The following is a 23,626-nucleotide window of genomic DNA, read 5'->3' as shown; positions in this document are numbered from 1 at the left end:
ACCTAAATGCTGAAAAAAATGTAAAAATTTGGCTGAGAGACATGCTACACTTGTCTGCATAACCTGATCTTATTTCAAAATTTTGATAAAAAGTAGCCAAAACACTAAGGATTACGACCGAAGCAGCTTCATAAATCACAATTTATCACCAATGAACACTACAGTTAACTATGTAATAAAGTCACATAGGTGAACCCACCCATGAGAGAAAACACACTCTTCCATTATATGAAATATTTTGACATACGGAATTGAACAGGGTTGAATATTTATGTTCTATCCCACCGAGTCTTACCACAAAATACATCTGGCGATTGTCCTTATGAGGTAACAAAAACAGACGAAGTACGGTAGTGAATGGGATCTTGTAGTCAAATGTTTTGCCGTGAAGTTGGAGGAAGGTAGGGAATATCTTGATGTCGTAACGACCTCTGCAATGTGGCAAGAAAATGGAAACATTTAAGCCGTACACGACCACTACATATGCCACAATGCAGGGGCTCATGTCTTAATTATTTAGTGTTATCAAAGACTATACTAAACATGACAGATTAAGTGTTTAACTGGTACTCCGCAAGTATCTGGAACCTGCTACAAGATAACATGGTATGGCAGTGCAATCATAGCTTTGGGCTCAACGTAACACAACAGTCTGCACACTTTTACTCACCTCCAAAATCAAAGAATTTGTGAAAAAGATAATTTTGAATACCCAATCAACTTAGGCAGGTTTTGGTTTTTAGAATGTATACAAATAACGAGGCGTAACAAGGCAAATATACAAGGCACAGTTTCTAACCAGAAAAGGAGTCAGGGGCAGAAAATGACTCCCATTTGAAAGGACACCTGCCAATCACAAACTCCACTGTCACACAATGGCTATGGAATCAAAAACACAGAAATAACTGGACTAGAAATATCGAAATAAGAAATGGAAGTGCAGATAACAGACTTGTTGAATATTTACCTTGGAGTGAGACAAGGTATTTGCTCCAATGATGCGATGGATTCTCCCGTGGCTTGGATGATATCAGCTTTGGCCAGAATCTTTTCATGAAATGCCTGATACAAGATGGAAAGATTAAAGTCACAGGTGTGGAATTTCTGTTACAACACTGAACCAACTCATACCACTGCTTAAGACACAACTTTCCGCATACATGTAAGAAACGTTCGTCCCTTTCACAGCCATCAGCAGAAAGAATATTGAAGCAGAAGACAGAAGACATTGGAGACAGAAATCTCCATGAAACAACATGTTAGGAATGTAATTAACCAAATACTTGAAATAAATATAATTTCAGTGACAGCGCTACAATTTTTGACAAATTGTATTCTCCTCCATCAAACTGGCTGCAGACTGGGCCAGGAAAAGAGATAAATCAAACCTTTGATTTTAGATTATTATCTTCACTTGGCCAGCAATTTCACAAGAGACCAACTCCTTACATCTTACGCATAAAAAGCAGAACAAAATACTTTAAGTGCTAAAGAGTAAATCTTGAGGGAAAATAACTTAACTCCAAGCCATAAACTTGGAATGTTATAAACTGCTTCAAACATTGATAAATAAAAATGAAGAAAATCAAGAAAATAAAACTAAAATGTAATAAATGAGGCAGATAGAACACAATGTCTTTCTGTTACCTCGGCAGCATTGACGTCTGATTCTGTTGGAGGAACATAAAACCTCATCTCCATCAAAGATACCTCAGTGTCATCATTTTGATGAAATTCAAGAATGACCTCGTTCTTGGCAGTCGTACTGTGAGACACATTGCCTAGAGGAATGTGGAAGGCTGGCTTTTTGTCAACCTCAAAGGCGAGCTCTGTGCCTGTACCAATTAACAAAAAGTTTGTTTTGTAACTTTCTGTTGTACACATCTTCAGAATATTCAAAACTTGCCTTCACACAAAAAAATGAGTTCGAACTAAGGAAATTCCCCAAGGACTTGTGTGAGACAGCGGGTTAAATTTGTCTTTTAGAAATGTTGGAAAAAAAACGCAACTTGAAATTTGTAACATATTAATTTGAACCTGAAAATAACCAAAAGTACAACTGCTCTAAATACACATAAACACATTTATAGATAAGTAAAACCTCAAGACAAAGTGCAATATGCCTGCACTGCATTCAACAAGAAATGCTACAAGACATTTATCAAGATGTATAATACATTATACTTGCCATTAAATTTAGCTGAGCCCCAGTTCCGTCCCTTAACAGCAAGTTCCACCTCGTCTAAACTGAGGTTGTAATTATTTCGGATAAATTCAGTCAGTTTCTCTTGGTCCTACAACAAAACAGACGGACATCCCATGTTATTCTTGTATGAACCCAGAACACCATTAGAAATTCAGAACGTACTATTTTGAAAATATGACGACTACAATTTGGACAGACTTCTCGCCAAATTCTGGCAAGAACGGCAATGACCTGTGGTGTTACAGATAAGTAAAGAATGCATCTACTGGAAAAATCATGAACAAAATGAGCTTTTTTAAAAAAAATTAAATTGCATAGTTCCTCATTTGCTTACCGATTCCTGAAAGCCATCATATTTGAAGATAGTGCCATTTTGGAGGCGGAGTTTCAGCTCGTATCCTTTAGCCACTCTCAGCCAGTTGGTTTCGGCAAGATCCTCTACTTGCACCTGCTCCACTTTGCCAGTCTTGTTGCTCTTGAAGTACACACCTTGCCTGCTCAGTTTAAGACGGCCGCCATTCTGCATTGTAAAAAAAAAGGAAATGCCCAAGATCCTGTCAAACACGAACAGACTTTAACTTATCACACCTGACAGGCTTGGTCCCTTATTTTTATAGTTATTTATTGATGACAGAATATCACATCAAAACTATGCTTCAGTGATCTTTCATACATCACTACAAATTTCAAGCCCAACTCAACTGTCCTGTTACTGTATACATGTACATATATCCTGTGTTCATTATTGATAAAGTTCTCCATTATAAAAATATTGTTTACTTTACACTTCCTCTGTGACTTAACTACAGATCTTTGTCCAACTCTGGCATGTCTGGAAGTGGAACCGATGAGGAATAACACTCCATGTGGTTCAAATACATTGATGAAAAGAAAACTTGTGCCCGCCCCAAATTGTGACTGACTGATTACACCTATTTTTAATAACAAAAAAAAACATAACTTCACTATACTTGCAGCTATTGAGCCAAATTTTATACCATTCAATTTCTTTTGAAATTACATTTCCAATGGTACTAAACTTGTGGGGGTCAAATAAAAAAAAACGAAAAGTGCCGGACTCCCCATCTACTGAATATCATAGGCCTAGGTCAGGGATTCATGCATGATAAGCTGATTGGTGATGTCCTGAACTCTTCCCAGGTTAAATCATTCATCATTACAATACGGGACCATTGTTTTGTTGGATGTCACGTTCTGACGTTGTGGGAAATTTGAAAGCGAACGTGTTTCATTCACTGCTTGCATTGCATTGCCGAGCATGCCTAGGATAGGAGTAAAATTAAAAGATAAAATGTACACGACCATGACCAACAAGAAACACAAAAAACAACTTGAAATGATCATCTCACCATAGCGCCTCTCACTTCCTGCCAAATATCCGTAAATTCTAGTGCGTCTGTCATTTTGCAAGCAACATTCACTCAGCAATTTTTCCGAGCACGAAACCGCAACCCAACACACAAATTGCAAGATGTAAGGTCGACATCGAATGGCGCGAATAAACACAGCGCCCTCTTTAGTTCACGTATTGCGCGCGAAAATTTATACTTTGAGAAGTACGCCCTCTTTTGGCAACAAGAAGTAAAACGAGTGCTCCCGTTTGAGTATTTAAGCCACTTGCGAGTTAAATTTGAATTAAATCTGGTACACTCTGGTTCCGGTTGTTATCTGATGGCACAGGAACGTAACACTTTGGATTCCCCAGACTAAAGACATTGTTGCTATACCTTGTGATTCGGGGCAAGCTTTTGCATAGCGACCACAATCTCTGGAATGGACTGGTTCCTTTGTGCTGTTGCAAGGCGTCTCTTATGTAACTAAGCAAAAGCTTGCCCCAAATCACAAGGTAAAGCAAAAGTGGTTTTAGTATGGAGAATTCAAGTTATGTTCACATGAATTTAAAGAACTCAGTGTACCAGATTTTATTCAAATTTAACTCGCAAATGGCTTATTTAAAAGAACATGCTATTTTAGCATTAACTTGAGACAAAGTAACCACTAACTAGAAGTTTGACGACAATCGTGACAAATTGGACATAAACCCATCATTATGACACATGAATCCTTTTAAGATTTCAAACTTGTTTATTAACAGTAAACAGCAGTGGAATGGATCAGGAGCTGGGGGCATATTTGTGAATGGCCAAGAAATCAAAAACTCTAATCACAGGACTCATTTGTGAAGATATTGGGACTTCAATTTTGCAAGGATGTGAAATTAATGACAACTCCTCTGCCAAAATTCAATGACCTTCTATTTAAATAAGATAACTTTAAGATTGGATAGAAAGTATTGAACAAACATATAACCCAGTCTTGGCCATTCCTTAATGCTAATCCACTTAATTGACGGTGTACTTACAGCCTTTCAAAGAGAATACCACCTTTTTTTTTCTCTCAACTCTACCTCTGAAACTCTACCTACAATACAGCACAAAAAGTAAATAAATCATATCTGAAAATAATATCATGTATTTGTTTCATCTTCTGGAACAGTCCTATCTGTTGTGAAGGAGGGGTTTTCTGTTTGTTTTTTCTCATTTTCCATGGCCTGTTGAAGGAGTAACGCTAAACCTTTGGTCACTTGCTTGCTGTCTGGTTTTTCTTCGTCCTGCAAGAAAGTAAAAATTAACCAAAATAAGATTTTTCTGCACTTCAACAAAGCATTTCATACACAACTTAAACTTTACTTGACGTAATGCAGAGATTACACTTGACGTAATGCTGTTTTACTTTAAAGAGTGAAATGAGCTTTTTTAATTGGATGTATCACTCAGTTTGAAATGCTGGTGAACGGGTGTATTATATGGGTCAAAAATGTTCAGGATTTCACGAACTCTTTTTGAGAGACTGTGTCACAAATGCAAACCTGGCCTTTTTCTGCGTGTTTTTAACACTGAATTCTGGGCCAAATAATCTAATATTCAAATTATTGCCACAGTTGCTTATTGGCTGAGGCTTGGTAAATGTCCGAGTCAGACAAGGAAGACATTTTAAATGTCAGCATGCAATCAGTGTCAACTATTAGGGAAGACTTAGGGAATAAAACTTGGCTCTAGGATAGGAGCAACCCACGGCGTGCCACAGCACTCACTTTCTTTGTCTTCTGCGGTCTCTTCTCGCTCTGCTTCCTGAGAACGAGACCCTCTTGTGCCAAAGCTGCTACTGCAGCTTCAAATAACTCCTCTGGCTGTCTGGTGCCTTCTTTCTGCAATTCCTGATATTTGCTTATAAACCTGGGGTGCAAGACAACCAAAAGCAACATTCCCATTTCAACCATTTTTTTTCCAAAGGATCTATCAAGTTCAGCAGAATGTTGGAAAACATTCCAACATCTTCTGAAATTTTTCAAACAAATCTAAGAAAAATCATCCATATTAAAGTTAGTCACAGGAGATTGACAAAATTTGTTGTCTCTGGAGGAGACCACGCTTAGCTCGGACCTGTCTCAGGGATACGCTCTGAAGATGCTGACAGGTAAGCTACAATAATGCAATCATTAACAGGCATGAAACTTGGACTTTGACAAGAAACAAAGAAATTCCAATTCCAATTTTTCAATTTTCAATAGCATGAGCGTGAAGTGAAAAACAATGAAATTGGCTGATCTGAGGAAAAGTTGCATGCCGGTATTAAATACACCCGCTCCATTTATTCTCTAAAAAAGTAATGTAAGCAGAAAAACTAACTTTGCAATCTGTGGTTTAAAAAAGTGATAAGGTGAAGCCATGGTGTCCTTTAGGAGACACTGTACCTGTAGCAAGGAGACATCTTGACTTGCTCATGCTGGGTCAAATCAATGGCTGTCTGCTTGCCATAGACTTTGTAAAACTGCCTGTAATTAAGACCACATCGACAAATACCCAAAAATGTAAGATGGCTCAGCAAATTAGTTCTTAAAATGAAGGCAATACATAATACTATATGTAATATATATACACTAGGGATGAGGGTGTTTTCTTATGCAGTGCCATAACTTCCTCCAGATATCCAGACAGCTCAATCTCTGAACTTTTTTAAAACTAAACTAAAGACGCATCGTTTTAAGGCTGCTTTCCTTCAATGAATTAGCTTTGGAGATTGTGAATCAATGTGTATATGATGTTGTTGTTTGGTATTTTACTGTGTGTTTGGCACTTACAACTTTTATCATCTTTGTATTAATGTGCTGCACACTTGAACACAGTATGTGGAATCTGCGCATCATAAATTTATCTTTATTATTATTATCTATTCCACAACGAATCCCTCCAAATCTATTTGAAGATTAGATTTTGCTCAATGTTTGCAGATTATGTCGTACTGCAGTAACTCTTTGATTATTGGTTCAGTGAATAGATATCTGAGGGGATGCGGACTGGATAGAATCAACTCCAAGTCAGTGCGCAGTGGTTTTGGTAAGGAAATGGTAGATGTCAGCATCAATATATGAAATTCTGTGGAGAGAATTACTTTTTATGGCTTTGTAAAATTCATGTTTAAGGCAGACTGAGGGTGGTTGAAAACCTTTCAAATGTACCTGTCTTGATTTTTAACAAACAAGAAAGAAACGTACGCTCGTACAGCATCCTCTTCATACAAAATTTCTGGCAGAAAGTCCTTCTTGTAGTCGCGATGGTGAGTTGGTGCATCTCTAGGTGGGAATGCAGCCATGATGTCATACCAGATTGGTTTGTCTGCCTCCTTCATTACACCTGCCCGCATTAGGTCACGCACCCTTGTTCACAACAAAAGTAATGTGCGTGACGGTATAGTCGCCAGGTCCTTTATTTCGCCACTTACTGTGAAAACCAATGAGACTTGACAATAGGTGGTGAAATTAGGGACCTGGCGACTACACGGTCATGCACGTTAGATGCCACCGAGGAAGTTCAACAGTATTTTGCTTAATTCTTTGGCAAGAGATGCACAGGTTGCATAAGGTTGAACATCGGTGAAATTTTTTCTTTACTTTTCGCAAGTACATACACAATGCTATACGTCTACACCCTATGTTTAAGTGCCTTATTCATCTTGTGCAATGTAATCATATTTCAATGTGATTTTCTGCTCACACCGTGTGGGTAAGAGCAATAATTATTATGAGAAGCCGAACAGCACCCCCGTTCCTCAGGATTGTATTAAGTTAACCCTTAGCCTGAAGCAAACTTGCACAAATCAGACCCTTGTTCTCTGGTCTGCATCTCATTCAAGCTGCATGTTTTCATTAAAACAATTACATGTACACTATCTAAACGCTTTCACCTTGTAAAAATGGTGCCAAGCTTCTCTAAACGACTCAAACTCGTCATTTTATGACAGGAACGCAACTCCCAATACGACAAATGCAATAACTTGTTGACGTCTTGTTTCTTTTTTAAGTAATCTATATCTCTGAGGAATGATTTCTGCTTTTCATTGGAACCAGCCTAGTTAGCGCCCTCTGTTGGGTGGTATACTTACTAGAACTGGAGAATGCTACGAATGTTGATGATGATGAAATTGACACAATTTTCCCGGATCCCAAACAGGACGTTCGACGGTCGGATTTCCAGGAATTTTCAGCACCGTTTTGAGGTTCCGTCTCGCAGAATCAGTAATCATGTAAGTTTCACTCAGAGCATTTTTTCTGCGTAGGCTGCCAAATGCGTGAGTTAAGATCACGAATAATAGATCACTTTATGTCAGGATCGTCTTTTAACATTTAGCGTTAGTTTTATAAACCTAGCCTCAGGCCCTAATCCAAACTAAACCAAAGATTGTTTTGGGAAAATTTTGGCAGTTTTATGCAGTAACTGAATGCGGCGCGAAGTGTTCTCTTGGTTGAGTTACAAAACTGTGTCATGTTTGGCCTTGTTACTGGTTTGATAGATAGGCCCTTGGCCTGTATTTTATGATCGACATCACATGGATAATGTTTGTCGATGAACACGATAAATTCATCTATGCATGCATGATCGGATGGACTGAAATTAGCATGAGTTGTAACTAGGGACATTTTGTTTATTCCTTTTCAATTTTTTTATTACATTACCCCCTGTACACGTGTCGTATTCCATCTTGTTCTAATACTAGTTTTTAACAGATTTACACTATTCAGCGCAATCTTGACTCCAGCGTAATCTATTTTACTCCCCTTTGAATGGATTTCAGTCAAAGGCAAATCAACTCAGAATGGAGTACAATAAATTTGTGTAAGATTTACTTTGTTTCAGTTGTATTTACCATGTTTACAGTCACAAACATTTCCTAACAATTATTGTGAACAAGTATTGTTCTGCGCGCAACAGTTCAATGGTAAGGGAAGCAGAACACGTCTTAGTAAAATTCATGTCAAATTATGTATATTAATTAGTAGAGTCCCCTAATATGGTGCACTTGGATGTTCACTTGACTTTCCTCACACAATGTAGCCAAACCTCTTTCTTGAGAAACTTGGAACTCATTTGGTTAAAAACTTACAAAACTTGTGCTTTTACCTTGATGGTGGTGTTGAGCCTTTTTGAATTATTTCAGTGTCATGAAATTTTGTTTGAAATCAAATGTGTCGGCATCAGGAAATTGGGCTCAAATTCAGCGGAGTGTTCCTTGACAGTTGACTAGGCGCACATTAAAAAATCTCCATAAAATCCCACGTACATGTAAACATATATAAAATCCTTTGAAGTTGATAAATTCTTGTAAAGCATCAATACTTCAATGTAAATATCCATCCACATGTTTGTCAGAAAATTCTTTGCCTATTTTGGGGTACATTTTAAAAGAGTTCATTTTGCACGTCGCAAAAAAATCGGGCGAAAATTAAATTTCATCTGAACTTTGTAGCAGGTACGTAAAATAAAGATTTACAAATCGGAATATTAGGAGTTTGATGAAGTTGCACTATTTAAAAATTGAGCTAAAAATATTGCTCCATTACGACACGAGAAACAAAAAATGAAAGTGCACCATGTCAGGGGTCGTGCCACATTAGGGTCCATCGACAATAGATTGGAGGTACAGTTGATAGACCCATTTTATTAGGCAATCATGGTATCAGGCAATCTGTTATTTGCCATAAGAATTTATTTTACAAGGTATTTCAGTGCTTATTTTCATGTTATGAGCAAAACTGGGAGAGAGCTGCAATGTTGTTTTTGATTTGTGGGCAAAACTCTGCTCAAACTGTTAATACTTTGCTGTCCTTTGTTACTCTTTTTGTCAATTATTTATTGTTGTGGTAGTACATGTACATTGTATGCAGTGAGCCGATCAAACAACTCATTGTCAGAAATGTTTGGTAGCCAATTTGAACATAAAAGCATCTTTCCTTGGATAATGTCACGGAAGAGTGCCCTTTGTTGTCTACTAAAGCAAAGACGGTTTTAAATGTATAAAGTGCACTTTCAGCATGCTCTTTGCCCTGAAAGGATGCTGAACAGATTTTATACATTGAAAAAGAGAATAAATTTACATTTAAGGTGCACAAAGAAGTGTGTGGATAAAGAAAACATCCCTTGGACCCTTTAAACATTTCTAGCATGCAATTAGACAAAACTGGCACAGTCAATCAATCATAGAAGAACAGGTTTTTCTGCTTGTTCAGAGGAAGTGATCAATTTTGGTCTCAACTACGTAAATGCTGCCATCATTATGAGTGTACATGTACTAGAAGTACTTTGTCAGTTAGCTGTGGAATGATTTGGCGATGCTATCCCTTTAAAAAAACTTACAGAGAAATTCTCAGAAAAGATTCAGACAGCATGAACTGGTTTACATGTACATAGAATCTGCTTGATTCAGTTGAGAGACCAGTACAGATTTGCTTTTGGCAATCAACTCATATTAACTTTAATATCAAATATTTGTCCTTTATGATAAATCATGTCATTTTGCAGCATAGTTTCTCTCTCATGCTAATCTGCATATCGCTTTCAACATAAATACAATGTAAAAATATTCATGTTTTCATTGTGCTGCGTAACTTTTGCCTGGAAGACAAACTCAGCTTATTTATTTATTTTGCAGCTTAAGTAAAGATGTGGAAGTAAAATGTACAAATTAAGGTAACTTTGACAGATTCAATTAGTCTGGAAACGGGAAACAGCTTTCGGCTAATACCTTGATGAAATTGGTTGGCAATGTTTATAGCAAATAATTTTAGTGATTTCTAATGGAGAAAACATGTAACAGTTGTCATGAATATTTTGAAAGTTACCTCCATTTGCAGTCTGTGATCATATACATTAAGATATTGTGCTTTGAAAGTCAATACTCGAGTAACTTTGCAAAATGTTCAACTTAGAAGCCACATTATCCGTGCATGTTGAAACCGTCGATCTGCCCAGGGCAAAGGAAAAAGTAATCCTTTGAATTGCCAATTTGCTTCACAGTATAGAAACTAAATTTGCCACATGAAATGAAATCAACAAATCATCCAAATTCAGACCCACTCTTCTCCCCATCTGTTTATTTCAAAGACAATAACAAGCATGATTATTTTGCCAGAGTTATGCAATGTACACGTCATACTACATGTGCTGATGTAGCATCGTCGTAAAGTTGAAGTTCCCTTGACAGGGTTATTTATAAACATGAGTAATGAGTTTGTCCCAACTCTCTCTACATTTCGTCCTCTTGTAGAGACTTCTTACTCCCACTATGGCATAGATTATTTTTGACCTCATTGTGACCTTCGTGATGACATCATAGCACGGGGCCATTGACTGAAAAGTAACCATTGACAAAGACAACAATTGCTATTGTCATGGGTGTGTTGAGTCCGTCTGTGACGTACTGTATGCTCACTACATGTACATGTACATGGATGCTTCAAAGGGGCACGTTCTGTTTGGTACATGCACATAGCTGTCATGGTGTACCAGTCACGGCCAATATTTACTGTGTTCCTTCCTCCATGGTCTCTACCACGGGTTGTATTTTGGATCATGAAAGACAGAGTTGAATATACATGCTCGTTGTTCATGTGAATGGTCTCAGAATAAGTAAGCAATCCTTAAGTCTTGTTCAATTTTGTGAAAGAATAATTTGTGACATTTTAATTTTCAGTCTGTTTAGTTCACAGTCTGTGCTCACTAACTTTAGTTGTTTGGGTTTAGTTCATTTATTTATTTTTTTCCATTGGATTAATGTTAATTTTTTCAATGAATCTCCTAAACAATTTATATACCTTTTGTAGTCATTGATCATTCATCTCTTTTTGTTCATTCCATTTGGAGAAGTAAACAAATGACATCCCAATAACTTTGAGTAACAGGTAAGTGAGTTGGTTACAGCCATCAAAATACAGAATTCTCAGGCTCAGCGCCATGGTTTAATTAGCCTCCCTACCAACCCTTGTAAGAAGAGCCATGCCAGCTGTTCAGTCCTACAGGAAACAGCTCTGCCAAAGGAAATATTTTTATGAGGAAGTTGTGTAAAATAATAAATTTGGTGTGTTGAAACTCAGTGAGAACATGCTGTACCTGTATACATGTATGTATGCCACAGCATGGCAAGAAAGTATCGATTCAGAATTTAAAGAAGCCAGAAATTTCAACCAAAGGATGATTTTGGAGGGTGTTCAAACCATTTTCTGTTTTTCTTTTTTTTTTAAGTTTTGGACATTGTTACAGAATATTTACTTTAACTCTGCAAATTATGTAGTCCTCCAAGTACTTTTATGGAAAATATTTACAAGACCCAGTACATGTGTAGATTGTGAAAACATGATCTCCTGAGTTTGGTTTCTTTTTTATCATTAACATAGTAACTTAAAAAAAAGACCCCAGACTGTGACTATAGAAGTTTTCTTAACACGTAAGGCCCTGCTTTATTGAAAGAAAATGTAAGTGTTATCTTTAAAATGTTTGGGAAGCAATTTCTAACCATGCAAACAAAGCACCATGAGGAAGTTATCTGCCTTAGTTGTGTATGTTGCATTGTCTTGCTTTCTATTGCCTCATTGGGGTTGTTTAATTTTACTTTGTTCATGTACAATGTAGGTGGTAATACCTGAGGGTGTGACCCTTCCATAGTCTCATTCCAGGTCACCTTCAGAGTTCATAATTCATTCCACAGTGCTACGTGTATATTTATAAATTGGAACGTGGCTTTGTACTCCATGTATTTAGGTCAGAGGCAACAGATTAGTGATAACTGATAAGGGATTAGTTTCAGTAATTTGCTGTCTACAGCCAGGGAGCATCTCATAAATTCAGAAATTTCCTTTGCTATTCTACTCAGTTCATCCACATGGTCCCTGTTTGACAGGGGTAGCACAGGCCAATCCAGTCACAAGATCACATTGATGGTACTCTGTCATGTACATGTACAGTCAGCGTATGGACATCCATTGCCTTTCCACAAATAGGCTGTTATGGGCCCGCTTTATATCATGTGGATCCGGATCACAATCAGTAATCTGACGTTGGTTCACTGACACCAGAACCCATGGAATGGATAGTGCCAACCAGCTTTGGGATCATCAATTAAGATCCAGATCCGTGTGAAACAAACAGGTCCTATGACTCGCCAAAATACACAGTGTGTCTTCTAGCTGAAGAGTGCATTTAACGTGTACGTGTAGATCCATGGTCTAATGTGATACTGCTACGGCCATGACTTTTTATCCAGCCATTTGAACAAGTCACCATCGAGTCAATTATAGTTCTTTGTGAAGTAACTACTATCCCCTCCCACTATATCAGGTTGCTGTAGATACATGTTAACTGTAAGTACCTACTTGCAAAGCATGCCTCTGCAGAAATAACTCTCATTCTTACATTCTTCCATGTGGTAGCAAAATGAGCAACTACATTGAAGCTGGATGGAGGGTAGAAAAGGGAGGCCAGGAAAGATACTTCATCCTCCAAACCCTTGGAAAAAAATCCTCGCGATGCCTGTAGGTTGGGAGAAAATACAAAGAGAAATCCTCTGTTTGGATATCAACCTCACTATTTGCTGCGTTGCTATCAAATATGTTAGTTCCTTAACTTTAAAACAAACCCATCGTTGTGCATTCCATTAATTTTATTGATTTTTTTTTCAGATTGAGAGCTGGAATGAACGCAGCACCTTGATTTATTGGAACTTCAGTCAACAAGCCTAGTGCAAAAACATGGACTTGTACTGCATAAGATTCTTACCAAGCACATAATGAGTGAAGTGTGAAATCTTGAAAACAAGATTGCTATCATTCTCTGCAGTGGTAGTCTCCTTAAGTGGTTTTTACTTTCACAAGTTCAGTATTTTCTCATATGACAAGTTGAATTACATTTTGTAAGGGCTTGTCAGAAAGATTTCATCGCACCGAGAACTTTAAAGCATATCACTGAACAGCATTTTGTCGAGAGAGAATAAGCAAATAGACTGTGTCGCCATGGCAACAGCACCTGACATGCAGCATCCACCTTCTGGGAAGAGTAAGAAGAGCAAGAAGAAACGCAGTCACAGTGTGCCAACAGATCAAATGATGGCCAACAATGCAGGAATGGGCGGGGCAGTGGGTGGGACGCCACCCCTGACTCCGCCCACTAGGCAGTTGGAGTTTAATCAAGCCATGGGAGACTTCAAGGTGTGTGCACTATTGTCACTTGCAAGGCGCAAGTCTCTGCTAAACTCTGTTAATGACATTTTTGCAGTTGACTGTCAATACTTTTCTTTACCAATGTCAAATCCAAAGTGATGCTTATGCACATCAGTCTGATTCAACACAAACTGAACTTACATGTAACTTACCGGTGCTTTTAACAATTGTAAAAGGAAAAGAAAAACTTTGCTCAAGGTTTCAGAGAGAACCCTTACCACCAGCCAAGCTCACGTTCAGTGAAACCAATGAACCTTAAAGTTTATAAGTTGGATGGGGATTATGCTGTGAATTGTTTGAATTTTAATTACAGATTTTGCCCTTACACGGATGTATATTCATAGACACTATATACTCAGTGCTTATGAAAAAATGCACAAGACTACTAAGGTGGGACTCGAACCCATGACCTCCTGGTTACTAGTGTGGAAGGTCATGGGTTTGAGTTCGATGTAAGGGCAAAACCTATAAGTAAATAATTAATTTCTCTCTGCCGCAAAGTACATTGTGAAATAATTGGTTTGGATCATACAGACATGATAATCCTTCAAAATCCAACAGATATGAAATGATTTAGGCTCACAATGTGCCACTAGATATTGTAAAAATCCGACGGGTTCTCAGCAAGAACTCTTGAGGAGGTAGAGGGTCTATTAATCATTGGTGTCATTGGTGTCACTCTTTACTGCAGGTAATGTTCCCCTCTATGGACAGGGCCGTTATAGAAACAGTACTACGGGCAAACAATGGTGCAGTGGATGCAACAATAGACCAGCTCTTGACCCTGACTGCCGACATGCCAGAGGTACCCCAGAGACCGCCAGAGCCACAACTCCCAGTAAGTATATACATGTGGACGTAGAACTCCTCGAAAGCTTTCCAAGTTGACGTCTTTTCCTAGGGGAGCATGGGCAAGCTGAAATGTGCTCAGGGCTATTGGATCTGTGCCTGAACTAACGAGGGCAGGGTTTATGAGAGACGCACTGCACCGTCATTTGTACATGCCATTTATCTGTGTTTGAATGGAAGATTTTTCCTTTGAATGCCTATTTGTCAGCGGTCTTTTGTTACACAGAAATACAGTGATACAATGAACAACAGCTTTAGCAATCCACCAGTTGGGATGATTCCCATCACACCAGTGTCCGGAGTGAACCCGATGATGAGTACCATGCATGGGGACCAGCCACCACCGTACTCACCACCGTCACCAAACAGCCCCTTCTCACAGGTGTGTCAACATGTGCCATTCTCACTCTAGTAGATGTTATTCAGGCATGCAACTATTCCTCAGATCAGCTGATTTCTGGTTTTCACTTCACACTCGTTGCCACTGAAAACTGAAAAACACTGTATAAAGTCGTGTGAAGATTCGAATTTTTTTTTTTCAATAAAGTCCAAGTTGCATGCCTGGTTGTTGCATTTTGGTTGGTGAGTCTCCGATTGAGCGATAGTAACGTAGTTATTGGACACAACATGGCTACATCATTGTGGCTGCAAAGATCCTAATGTCTGAAGTGGTTACCTGGTTTAAATTGAGACATTCATTAAGCATGTGCTGTATGTATAGCTTGGCATTTTGGACCCAAGATGGTTGCTTAAACAGTTTTCACTAATCCAAATCTGGGCTAAACATGGACAATGCATAACTCTCCGGTTCTGAAATCTTTCATTCCAGGATATCCGTAACAGACAGCTCCCACCGACTCCACAACAGAGGGGGCCTGCACCCACTCCACCCCAGTCTACCTCTTCCCCCATGCCCTTGGCCTCACAACCGCCCCCGACTACAGTCACCCCAAGACAGGCCGAACCTCGTGAGCCCACAAGGGTGCCTCCTACCCTACCTACCTACACCGCCCCCCGACGTGTTCACCCAAGATGGAACCCACCACTGCTAGGAGAGCTTCCGTCTGATTTCCTGAGGGTGGTTAGTACAAGCAATCGACAGAGATCCAGGAGCCAGGTTAGTGCACACTCACAAATTTATTTAAAGAGTTCCTCGCCTATCCGATTCATAAGTGTGACGTCACTTCAGTGTAAACCACGCCCACTGCACATGCACTGCACATAGAGTTATATGCATTGATCACCGTTTACATGGAACTGGAAGTTAACGTGCGACTTCAGCAATCGTCCAATGGGAGCCTTCAAATCCTGGTGCATCTGCGTGTATGACAAAGTCACTTACGAACTGGATATTTTTGACTAGAAAAGACTAATTCCATGAGTAGCATGAGAAGTCATAACTGCTGTAATGTCACGCTCAAAGATGGTATGCACGTTAAATACCTCTTTGACCAATCGAGCGCTGTGACTTGCCGAGTTGACTAACATGTGCGTGAGTGTTGTGTCACTTCAATTATCATGTCTCATGAAATCAGTCTATGCTAAAGGACTAGGGTCAAGTCTAAAGCAATACCTATCTTGAATAGTCGAGGGTGCCACATGGCCAGCGTACAAGAGTCAGTGTGCAGGACAAACCGTGCGCATGAGCTTTTTGGCATCCATGTTTAAGAATCTTGTATCAGTTGACTTGATAAATCTGCCCCTCCCTATACCTCTCTCCTGATTTCTACAGCCGATGATATCCATGAACCTGCAGGAGCGTATGGCTAGGAACGCCCAGCAACAAAGTAGCGCAGATGCCAACGATGTGGAGATGCAACAAATGCTAGAAGACGAGAGATTTGCGCTGACATTGCAAAATGAGGAATTCCTACGAGAGTTACAACACAACCCAGAATTCATTGCAGCACTGGACAGAGGTAGGCCTTTACTACTTTGGTATTTTCCTTCAAATCAAATTCAAACACTGTGTCTCAGAGGCCAGAGAGAATGATTCTTCCAGGATTGAAACGTCAGACCCTCTAAACTTTTTATATTTTTATGGTTCAGGTCACAATAGATAACAAGCAAGTTTGCAGCTCTTGTCGTATTGTACATTTCTCCTTTGAAGCAAGTGTTGACTTTCAGAATACTTTCAAAATGCTTTAGTCAAGCAAAATATTTTCAAAGATCAATTTGATTTTTTCGGCTTCTAAACAAATGCTCTAATGTTACAATTCACAGACTTTGGACACCTCCTCCAAACTTTCAACATTTTACAAACATGAACATCATTCCATTCTTGATGTCTGTCATAAAAATGATGCCAACTGTACTTGGTTTAGATTACACGCAGGCCCTAGCTGCATCCACCACCCCAGGGGCAGTGCAAGCCCCCACTCCACAACCAAGTGTCCAAAGTACCCCTGTCCCACCCCAGCAGAGTGCGACAGGCCCCCTACCCCCTGGGGGAGGAACATCAGCTGATGATGTGGAATTCAGGAACAAGTTGGCACACATGGGCAAAAGTAAGCAATTTGTTTGTTCTTATGTTACAAGCCATCTCCTTTGGTGATAATGACAACTTAATAAGTACGATTTTCTGAAAGTGCTACTCGGTGCACAAAAAGGATTCTTTACGAAGTAGATTTTGCATAAGAGGTTTCATCAGTCTTGTTCAATACTTGTGATGTCATGAGTAAAGATTGGAACAGAGACTTTCAGCAATTGTGTGCTGATCAGTTTTTAAGTATCAAGTTAGGAGATATTCTTGGCTCTAAACAAGGGGGGAGGAGTTTAACCCCAAATTCTGACATGTAAAAAATAGGCTGATCGTTATATATGTTCTTTGTTCTTTCTTTTCAGCAACAAGGTTCAAGTTTGCCCAGATGGCTAAGAAGTTTAACTATCGGAAGAGACGATCCACATCCAGACCACAGTATCCTTTGACCTATGCTCCTGTTTGAATCTCCACATGTTAAACCCTTGATTTCCTTGCAAGATCACACTTGGCAGAATATGAGAAAGTAGGAAGACAAGTTTGTTGGTTTGGGAAATCAAACTTTGTTCTTCGCTGGGTTCATAGTTTGAACACTTTATGCTCGGTGCTTTCTTAGAACTCATGGCAGGGTCAAACTCAATCCATGGCGTACTAACTAGGGTAGACCCCCTATCAATGAACCACTAAGCATTCATTTGGGTGGAAAATTTGTACTTCAAATAACGGTTGAATGATGTGCATGAGTACCTAGGACCTGTGTAAAATTCTTCTGCTGGTCTCTGCTTCAAGTTTTATTCTGGAAGTTCAGGAGTGGATATTTCCTGAGCTTTGCATCACAGAATTGAGGGCGCCCCAGCATCGTCCATGATGAACCTACTGGACGACTATGATGAGAGTGGGGATAGTGCATTACTTGGCACCAGGCCAACAGTGGAAGAAAACGTCTACAGCGACACTCAGGTAAAAGACCTCGAAGTGATGACAGTGAAAAGAATTGTTCCCAATCGACTTTGTGTTCATCACAGCCTCGGTAAAGCGATAACAATGTGAACATTTCTTTTATGAATCATATGTAGTTCACATCTTGTTAATGTAAACTTTTGTGCCCGTGTCCATGAGGAATAAAAGCAGTCTGACATTTTTTGTTGTGCATGGGCATATCATGGTATTCTACTTTTTATTTGAGGATAAACAGGAAAGGTACATGTAAATGCATGAGTCCGATGAGCTTTGTCAAAAGGCAAGCGTGGTTCCAAAAGTGGCCATTCAGTTTACATTTCACCACAAGCAGAAGGCCATTCACCCTTTAATTGAAAAAAACAAAAAGCTTGAACTGGACATATCTGACCTCAGCTCGCAGCATTTGATCAGGTTGTTCAATGTGTTAACTCAAGCTTGATGGCATAGTATGATTGCACGTTGCTGCCTTTTTCCCTTTGTTTCTGTTTATTTTTGCTTCTTTTTCCTGTCCATTGCTCTGGCAACTTTTGCATGAGCCCTTATTGTAATGTATCCATTAATTGTTACTTGTCTGCTGTCATACACAGCCACAGTTTTGTGTCAGTGTTATTAATCTGTACATTCTGTTTTGTATGTCGCAAAGAGGTTAATCAACAGTTATAATATTTTGTCTACATTTTGTTCGCTTTTTGTGCCAAATTGCCAGCTACTCTAGTTCAGTGGTTCATGTTAGTTCAGTGGTTCGTGTTTCATGCAAATGCACCAGCGTAACGAACTTTGTAGCTCCACATCCAAATATATATGTTCCATTTTCAACGAAATCAAAATGATATGCACTTGGTTTTACTTGAAGTATGAGCCAGGCACCAAGGACATTACTTTTTATTGTTATGCACATCATGCCATGCCAAGACCCAGAAAGGGAGGTCACATCAAAACGGAAGATTAAGAGAGTCGAGTGTGGAATTTGGGCCAATTATCAAAGCAGGAAGCAGTAACATGAGTCAAAGTTTCCATAATTCTCTTCAAAAACTTACCAGATATGCAATTCTCCTCAGATGCCGAACTGAAATACTTGTCTTCTGTACCCCAACCCTATCCCCTGGATCAATTTCCCCTCTCCCCCTCACCTGCACCCGTACCATTCTTCCATTTCACTCGCCCGCCTCTACATCCTCTACTTCAGAAGCATAAGGGCCAAAAGAAGAGCCATCGAGAACTGGAGGAACCGATAATCTTCTATCAGGAGGACAACGAATTTGCTCTGCACTCGGAGACTTAATGTCCGATTGCCCAAGCAAGCTTGCATGTGTTCATGAGCTCGCATGTTGTGTATGTATATGCATGCTGTAGTCCATCTGCATTTCGTGGTTGTGAACATTCAGAATAAAATGAAGTGTGCTAAATTACATATAATCCCTTTACAAATCCAATTGATGCATCTGCCTCTCAAAGGAAAAGAAAAGAAAGCTGATATACATGTAAATCATCAGAAACACGTAGGACAGTGATGCTTCAATGAAAAAAAAAGGAGAAAATACCAGTATTGAAGTACGGCATTGGACTTAAGAAAGACCAAGTTTTGTAACTTTAAATGGTGAGAAGTTTTCAGTTTTGTTGAGTACTTTGATGAAATCCAGCATTTCTCGATTCACTTGAAACTCCAAAATCCTTAACAGAGCAGAGACATTGACAAATTGGAAGAGTATCAACATAGGGCTGGGTAGCTCAGTTGGTAGAGCATTGGTAGGGTGTACCAGAGGCCGCAGGTTCAAATCTTGCTCCAGTCAATTTCTTTTTTCATCCTCATAATCATTCATAAGCACCTAGTCAGTTTCCCTATATGATTTGTTTCATCATTAACGGTCAACAGAAGTTGAATATTCCTTCCAAAATGTGGTTCATTGCTTGATGTAATTAGCCACAGCTAGCATTTAGAAACCAAAGGCCATTAGTCGGAGAACATTTAGTATCCTTTAACTCACTTTTATTAATTTTTTGAGGGGTTGTTTTTTTTTCAGTTTGACAGATCTGATGAATTTGTCATTTTGTATGTGGGCATGTGTGTAGTTGAAATCGTAGCTCAGTTGCTTTTTGCTTGTTCTATTTGCTATCAACCAACTTGCATTTGAAAAATGCGACTTTCTTGTTGACCACTACCTTCATCTCCTCATAACCAGTGTTGTAGTCCAGACCAACACAAGACCAACACAAGACCAACACAAGACCAACACAAGACCAACACAAGACCAACACAAGACCAACACAAGACCAACACAAGACCAACACAAGACCAACACAAGACCAACACAAGACCAACACAAGACCAACACAAGACCAACACAAGACCAAAACTAGACCAACACAAGACCAACACAAGACCAACACAAGACTAACACAAGACCAACACAAGACCTCTAGTCTGAATTCAAGTCAAAGTCAAGTCAAAAGCTATTCAAATGAACTGCAACAAAAGCACTCCTTTGTCATTGTTCACCCTGTTACTTGTGTCTGGTCTTGTGCATGGTCTTGTGTCTGGTCTTGTGTCTGGTCTTGTGTTTGGTCTTGTTTCTGGTCTTGTGATGGTCTCAACTACAACACTGCTCATAACCACCCATTGATCATATCACAATGTACATCAATGGAGTCGCATATGGTCCTTGCAATCAGCAATATCTTGTTAAATGCCAGTCCAACTTCTATATTGACACTTCTTCTTCACAGCCACAGCGGATATGAAGTTTTCAGAATCTCACCAGCTCACCAGAGGGAGCAACACAAGAGGGTCATCATGTGACCAGTCTGGCAGGGTTCTGTCATTGATAGCGCGCCATTTCTACATGGTCTGATTCCTCAACTCCTAACCTAGCCTCTTTCCAAGCCACGGCATTGTTTGCAGTTTCTGTAATATATTTTAAGTCTTCTGTGTGAATCATTTCTCTGTAATGCTAAATATATCTTCATTTGTAAACTAAATTTTAAAAAAAGTATCACTCTCGTTATCCTTAAGGAAATATCACTTGAACAGGACATTTCTCTACAAATTAAAAAAGAGATTACACACTGAATTATTTGTTATCGATTTTTGTCATGCAAGTGCTGAAGAATTTGTGTTAATAGTTAGAGCTATTCCAGTTGGTCAGTATAATTTACGTACCAGAAGAAAGTGACATAGAGGGCTCTAGCTGTGAAGGTGAATGGTCAGGCTGAAGTGTAAAAAGCAGCATTATTGGTTTACCAAACAGTAAAGGATCTTAGATGAATACGCTTCCAAACTGGAATATTCTGGTTTCTCCTGATTGTATTAAATGGTGAAATCGGCACAGTGACAGTGAACAACTTTGATTTGCAGTGTGGTTATACACAAGTGCCAGTGTATTGGTGGCTTGATTTAAAATGCTATTTCATTTTTGATTTAGAACAAAACTGCATCAACCTAAGTATTCAGGCAGATTTCTCTCTGTTTTTGTCTGTTTTGACGGAGAGTGTTACTAATATTCGTGTGAACTGCAGATTTTTTTATATTCTATCTGCCTTCCTTTCTGGAGGTCAACTTCCATCCTACTACTGGCAACTCCCTCCTCCAGAAAAGGGTGAATTTGAGACATGGTGAAAGTGAAGAGATTTATATTCTGTGTTTATTCTTTGAAAGTAAACCTTTATAGAGTTCTTGTAAATTTTATGAATCAATGTCATGGACATGGTGTAGGCTTCAATCAGTTGGACCTCAATAAGGAACAAAGCAGCTCCAAAAATATATACTTATTTTGGAAAAGGGAAGTTTTGACAAATTTGCATATCAAAAGTTATTAATACAAATGTTTGACATTTCAAGTAGTTTAGAAATATATCTTGACTAATTATAAACTAGTATTGCTTGATTAGAATACACGATTTTGAAGTCTTGACTCAGAAAGTGCCTTGATCACATCACTGACATTTTCCCTTTCGTAACTATCATGTTTTCTACATTTTGGTAAAAAAAAACAATTGTGGTATTGGGTAGTAGCTGTAATAGGTACTATTTTGGGAAAACATATCTTCAACTGCAGGGGCTAAATTCATAGCGCTGTTGAAGTGACCAATTTGTTTGAGCATGAAAAAACCTTGCTTGACAAATCAGGTTACAAGCCAAAACTTCTTCTGATGTATAGTGTTTTGGAATGGTATTTATCTGTAATGCTTAAGAAACTCGCCCCACAGACACCATATTTGAAACTCATGCCTTGGAAAGGAGTAGAGTGTTACCGTTAAGCATTGCGTAGAAAATGCTGAATGTATTTGATGTAAATTAAACGTAGCACGAGAAGGTGATACACAGTATTGTCATTAAATGGTGGAATTCAAGTTTGTTTCTAACATCACGGAGGTCTTCACAGGAAGGTTGAAACTCTGAACGGTAAATTCAGTAACCTGCAACCACTTGAAAAATATTCTAGTTTATCTGAGCCACTCCCTTTTATTGATGCTTCCGTAATTGTGACCCGCTCTGTGAAAATGATTCACGTCTCCAGAGCCACTTTGTAGTTAAAGGCCTTTGAAATAACCTTGCACAGTTTTTAATAGGAATCCTCAACATTTAACATCGACACAACATCCATGTTCATTGTACCAAACTTAATGACACGTCAAAAGAAAGAGCTCAAATTCCTCAATCTAATACTCAAAAACGTAGAACTCAAAGTGGCAGGAGAGCCGTGTGACTCATTTTTACAAAGCAGATCACATATTATTCTTGGCAGTGCAAAATGAGACCGAGTATTGTTTGAAGCATCAGAGTAATTCAACAACATCCAACAAGTTCTTTAGGTGGATTTGTCTTGACCTTTCACCTTTGTAAAGTTACTGCGCTTAACGTGTAATTATGGAAGACGTTCATATTTAAATTGAGAGCCATTATTTACATTGTATATTACTGGAGAATTTGAATGGTCTGTCCGTAGCGAGAACTTTATTTTTATTTGCTCAAGGCAAAAAAAGTGGCTATAGTAAACGTAATTGGAGGTTAGCATTGCTGACAAATTTGCTCATTTTAAAAGTAAATTCAAAGATATTTCACATGCACCTAGAATGTTTGCTTTGATTTCTTTGAAGTTACCCTGCTCTTTTTTAAGTTTGGAGAACTGCATTGCTCGACACTGAAGTTTAAAGTGGGAGATTTTTTCTTTTGTAATTTTGTGTGATATTGTAGTCTGATTTTTTCCTGAACTATGAATGTTTTTATAATGGGAAAACCTATACTCTAAAAAAGTACTTGTTTAAGCCTGCTGTTGTTACGCCATTATAGCATTTCTAGGAGTTTCTGTATATTTGTATTAATTATATCAGCAACTCTTCTCAATCAGTTGCCAATAAATTTGAAATATGCCATTGGAGTACTTACGTTGGCTTTCCTTTTTTTTTACGTCATTGGTTCTAATTCATAGGATGGTCCATAGTGTAAACTTGTTCAATTTTGAGGGTGTATGCTCTGACTGTTAAAAGAAAAATGGAAAGCTTTTGGACTACACACAAAAGACCAGCTGAGACATTGATACTTTTTATATTTTTTAATTTTTTTATTTTT

General features: G+C 38.7%; 3 protein-coding genes across 9 annotated transcripts in view; 1 reads left to right on the top strand and 2 right to left on the bottom strand.

Annotated features, from left to right (window-relative positions):
• Positions 1-3,739, bottom strand: part of ssrp1 (structure specific recognition protein 1) — a 28,099-nt gene extending 24,360 nt beyond the window's left edge. The window contains exons 1-6 of the mRNA XM_022246440.2: positions 3,577-3,739; positions 2,541-2,726; positions 2,189-2,294; positions 1,648-1,835; positions 968-1,062; positions 296-431 (exon numbers count right to left, since the gene is read on the bottom strand). Of these exons, the coding sequence (XP_022102132.1) occupies positions 296-431; positions 968-1,062; positions 1,648-1,835; positions 2,189-2,294; positions 2,541-2,726; positions 3,577-3,630 (765 nt within the window). The 5' untranslated portion in view covers positions 3,631-3,739. The remainder of the gene's footprint in view (positions 1-295; positions 432-967; positions 1,063-1,647; positions 1,836-2,188; positions 2,295-2,540; positions 2,727-3,576) is intronic.
• Positions 3,740-4,289: 550 nt separating this feature from the next.
• mrps23 (mitochondrial ribosomal protein S23) lies at positions 4,290-7,618 on the bottom strand. Of its 3 annotated transcripts, none has more exons than XM_022246539.2 (5): positions 7,472-7,618; positions 6,783-6,944; positions 5,982-6,062; positions 5,322-5,463; positions 4,290-4,838 (listed from the first exon to the last, which is right to left on the bottom strand). In XM_022246539.2, the coding sequence occupies exons 1-5, from the start codon at positions 7,516-7,518 to the stop codon at positions 4,695-4,697; spliced, it is 576 nt and encodes a 191-aa protein (XP_022102231.2). In that variant the 5' UTR covers positions 7,519-7,618; the 3' UTR covers positions 4,290-4,694. The 3 variants fall into 3 exon arrangements, with proteins under 3 accessions (XP_022102231.2, XP_022102232.2, XP_022102234.2); XM_022246540.2 differs by having other exon boundaries at positions 6,783-7,008; positions 7,472-7,594; XM_022246542.2 differs by having other exon boundaries at positions 6,783-6,921; positions 7,472-7,589.
• Positions 7,619-7,658: 40 nt separating this feature from the next.
• LOC110985485 (CUE domain-containing protein 1-like) lies at positions 7,659-23,435 on the top strand. 5 transcript variants are annotated; one of them, XM_022246535.2, is made up of 11 exons: positions 7,659-7,810; positions 13,236-13,760; positions 14,464-14,610; positions 14,848-15,003; positions 15,451-15,738; positions 16,354-16,540; positions 16,946-17,128; positions 17,466-17,538; positions 17,940-18,060; positions 19,247-19,392; positions 20,785-23,435. In XM_022246535.2, exons 2-10 carry the CDS (start codon positions 13,566-13,568, stop codon positions 19,340-19,342), a joined length of 1,446 nt encoding a protein of 481 aa, XP_022102227.2. In that variant the 5' UTR covers positions 7,659-7,810; positions 13,236-13,565; the 3' UTR covers positions 19,343-19,392; positions 20,785-23,435. The 5 variants fall into 5 exon arrangements, with proteins under 5 accessions (XP_022102227.2, XP_022102228.2, XP_022102226.2 ...); XM_022246536.2 differs by lacking the exon at positions 7,659-7,810 and adding an exon at positions 10,747-11,145; XM_022246534.2 differs by lacking the exon at positions 7,659-7,810 and adding an exon at positions 10,747-11,190.
• The last annotated feature ends 191 nt before the right edge of the window (positions 23,436-23,626 follow it).

Source organism: Acanthaster planci, linkage group LG09 (assembly GCF_054643075.1).
Source record: "Acanthaster planci isolate LZ-2023a linkage group LG09, COTS_SCS, whole genome shotgun sequence".
NCBI classification, from domain to species: domain Eukaryota; kingdom Metazoa; phylum Echinodermata; class Asteroidea; order Valvatida; family Acanthasteridae; genus Acanthaster; species Acanthaster planci.
This window is presented reverse-complemented; position numbering and strand designations above follow the sequence as displayed.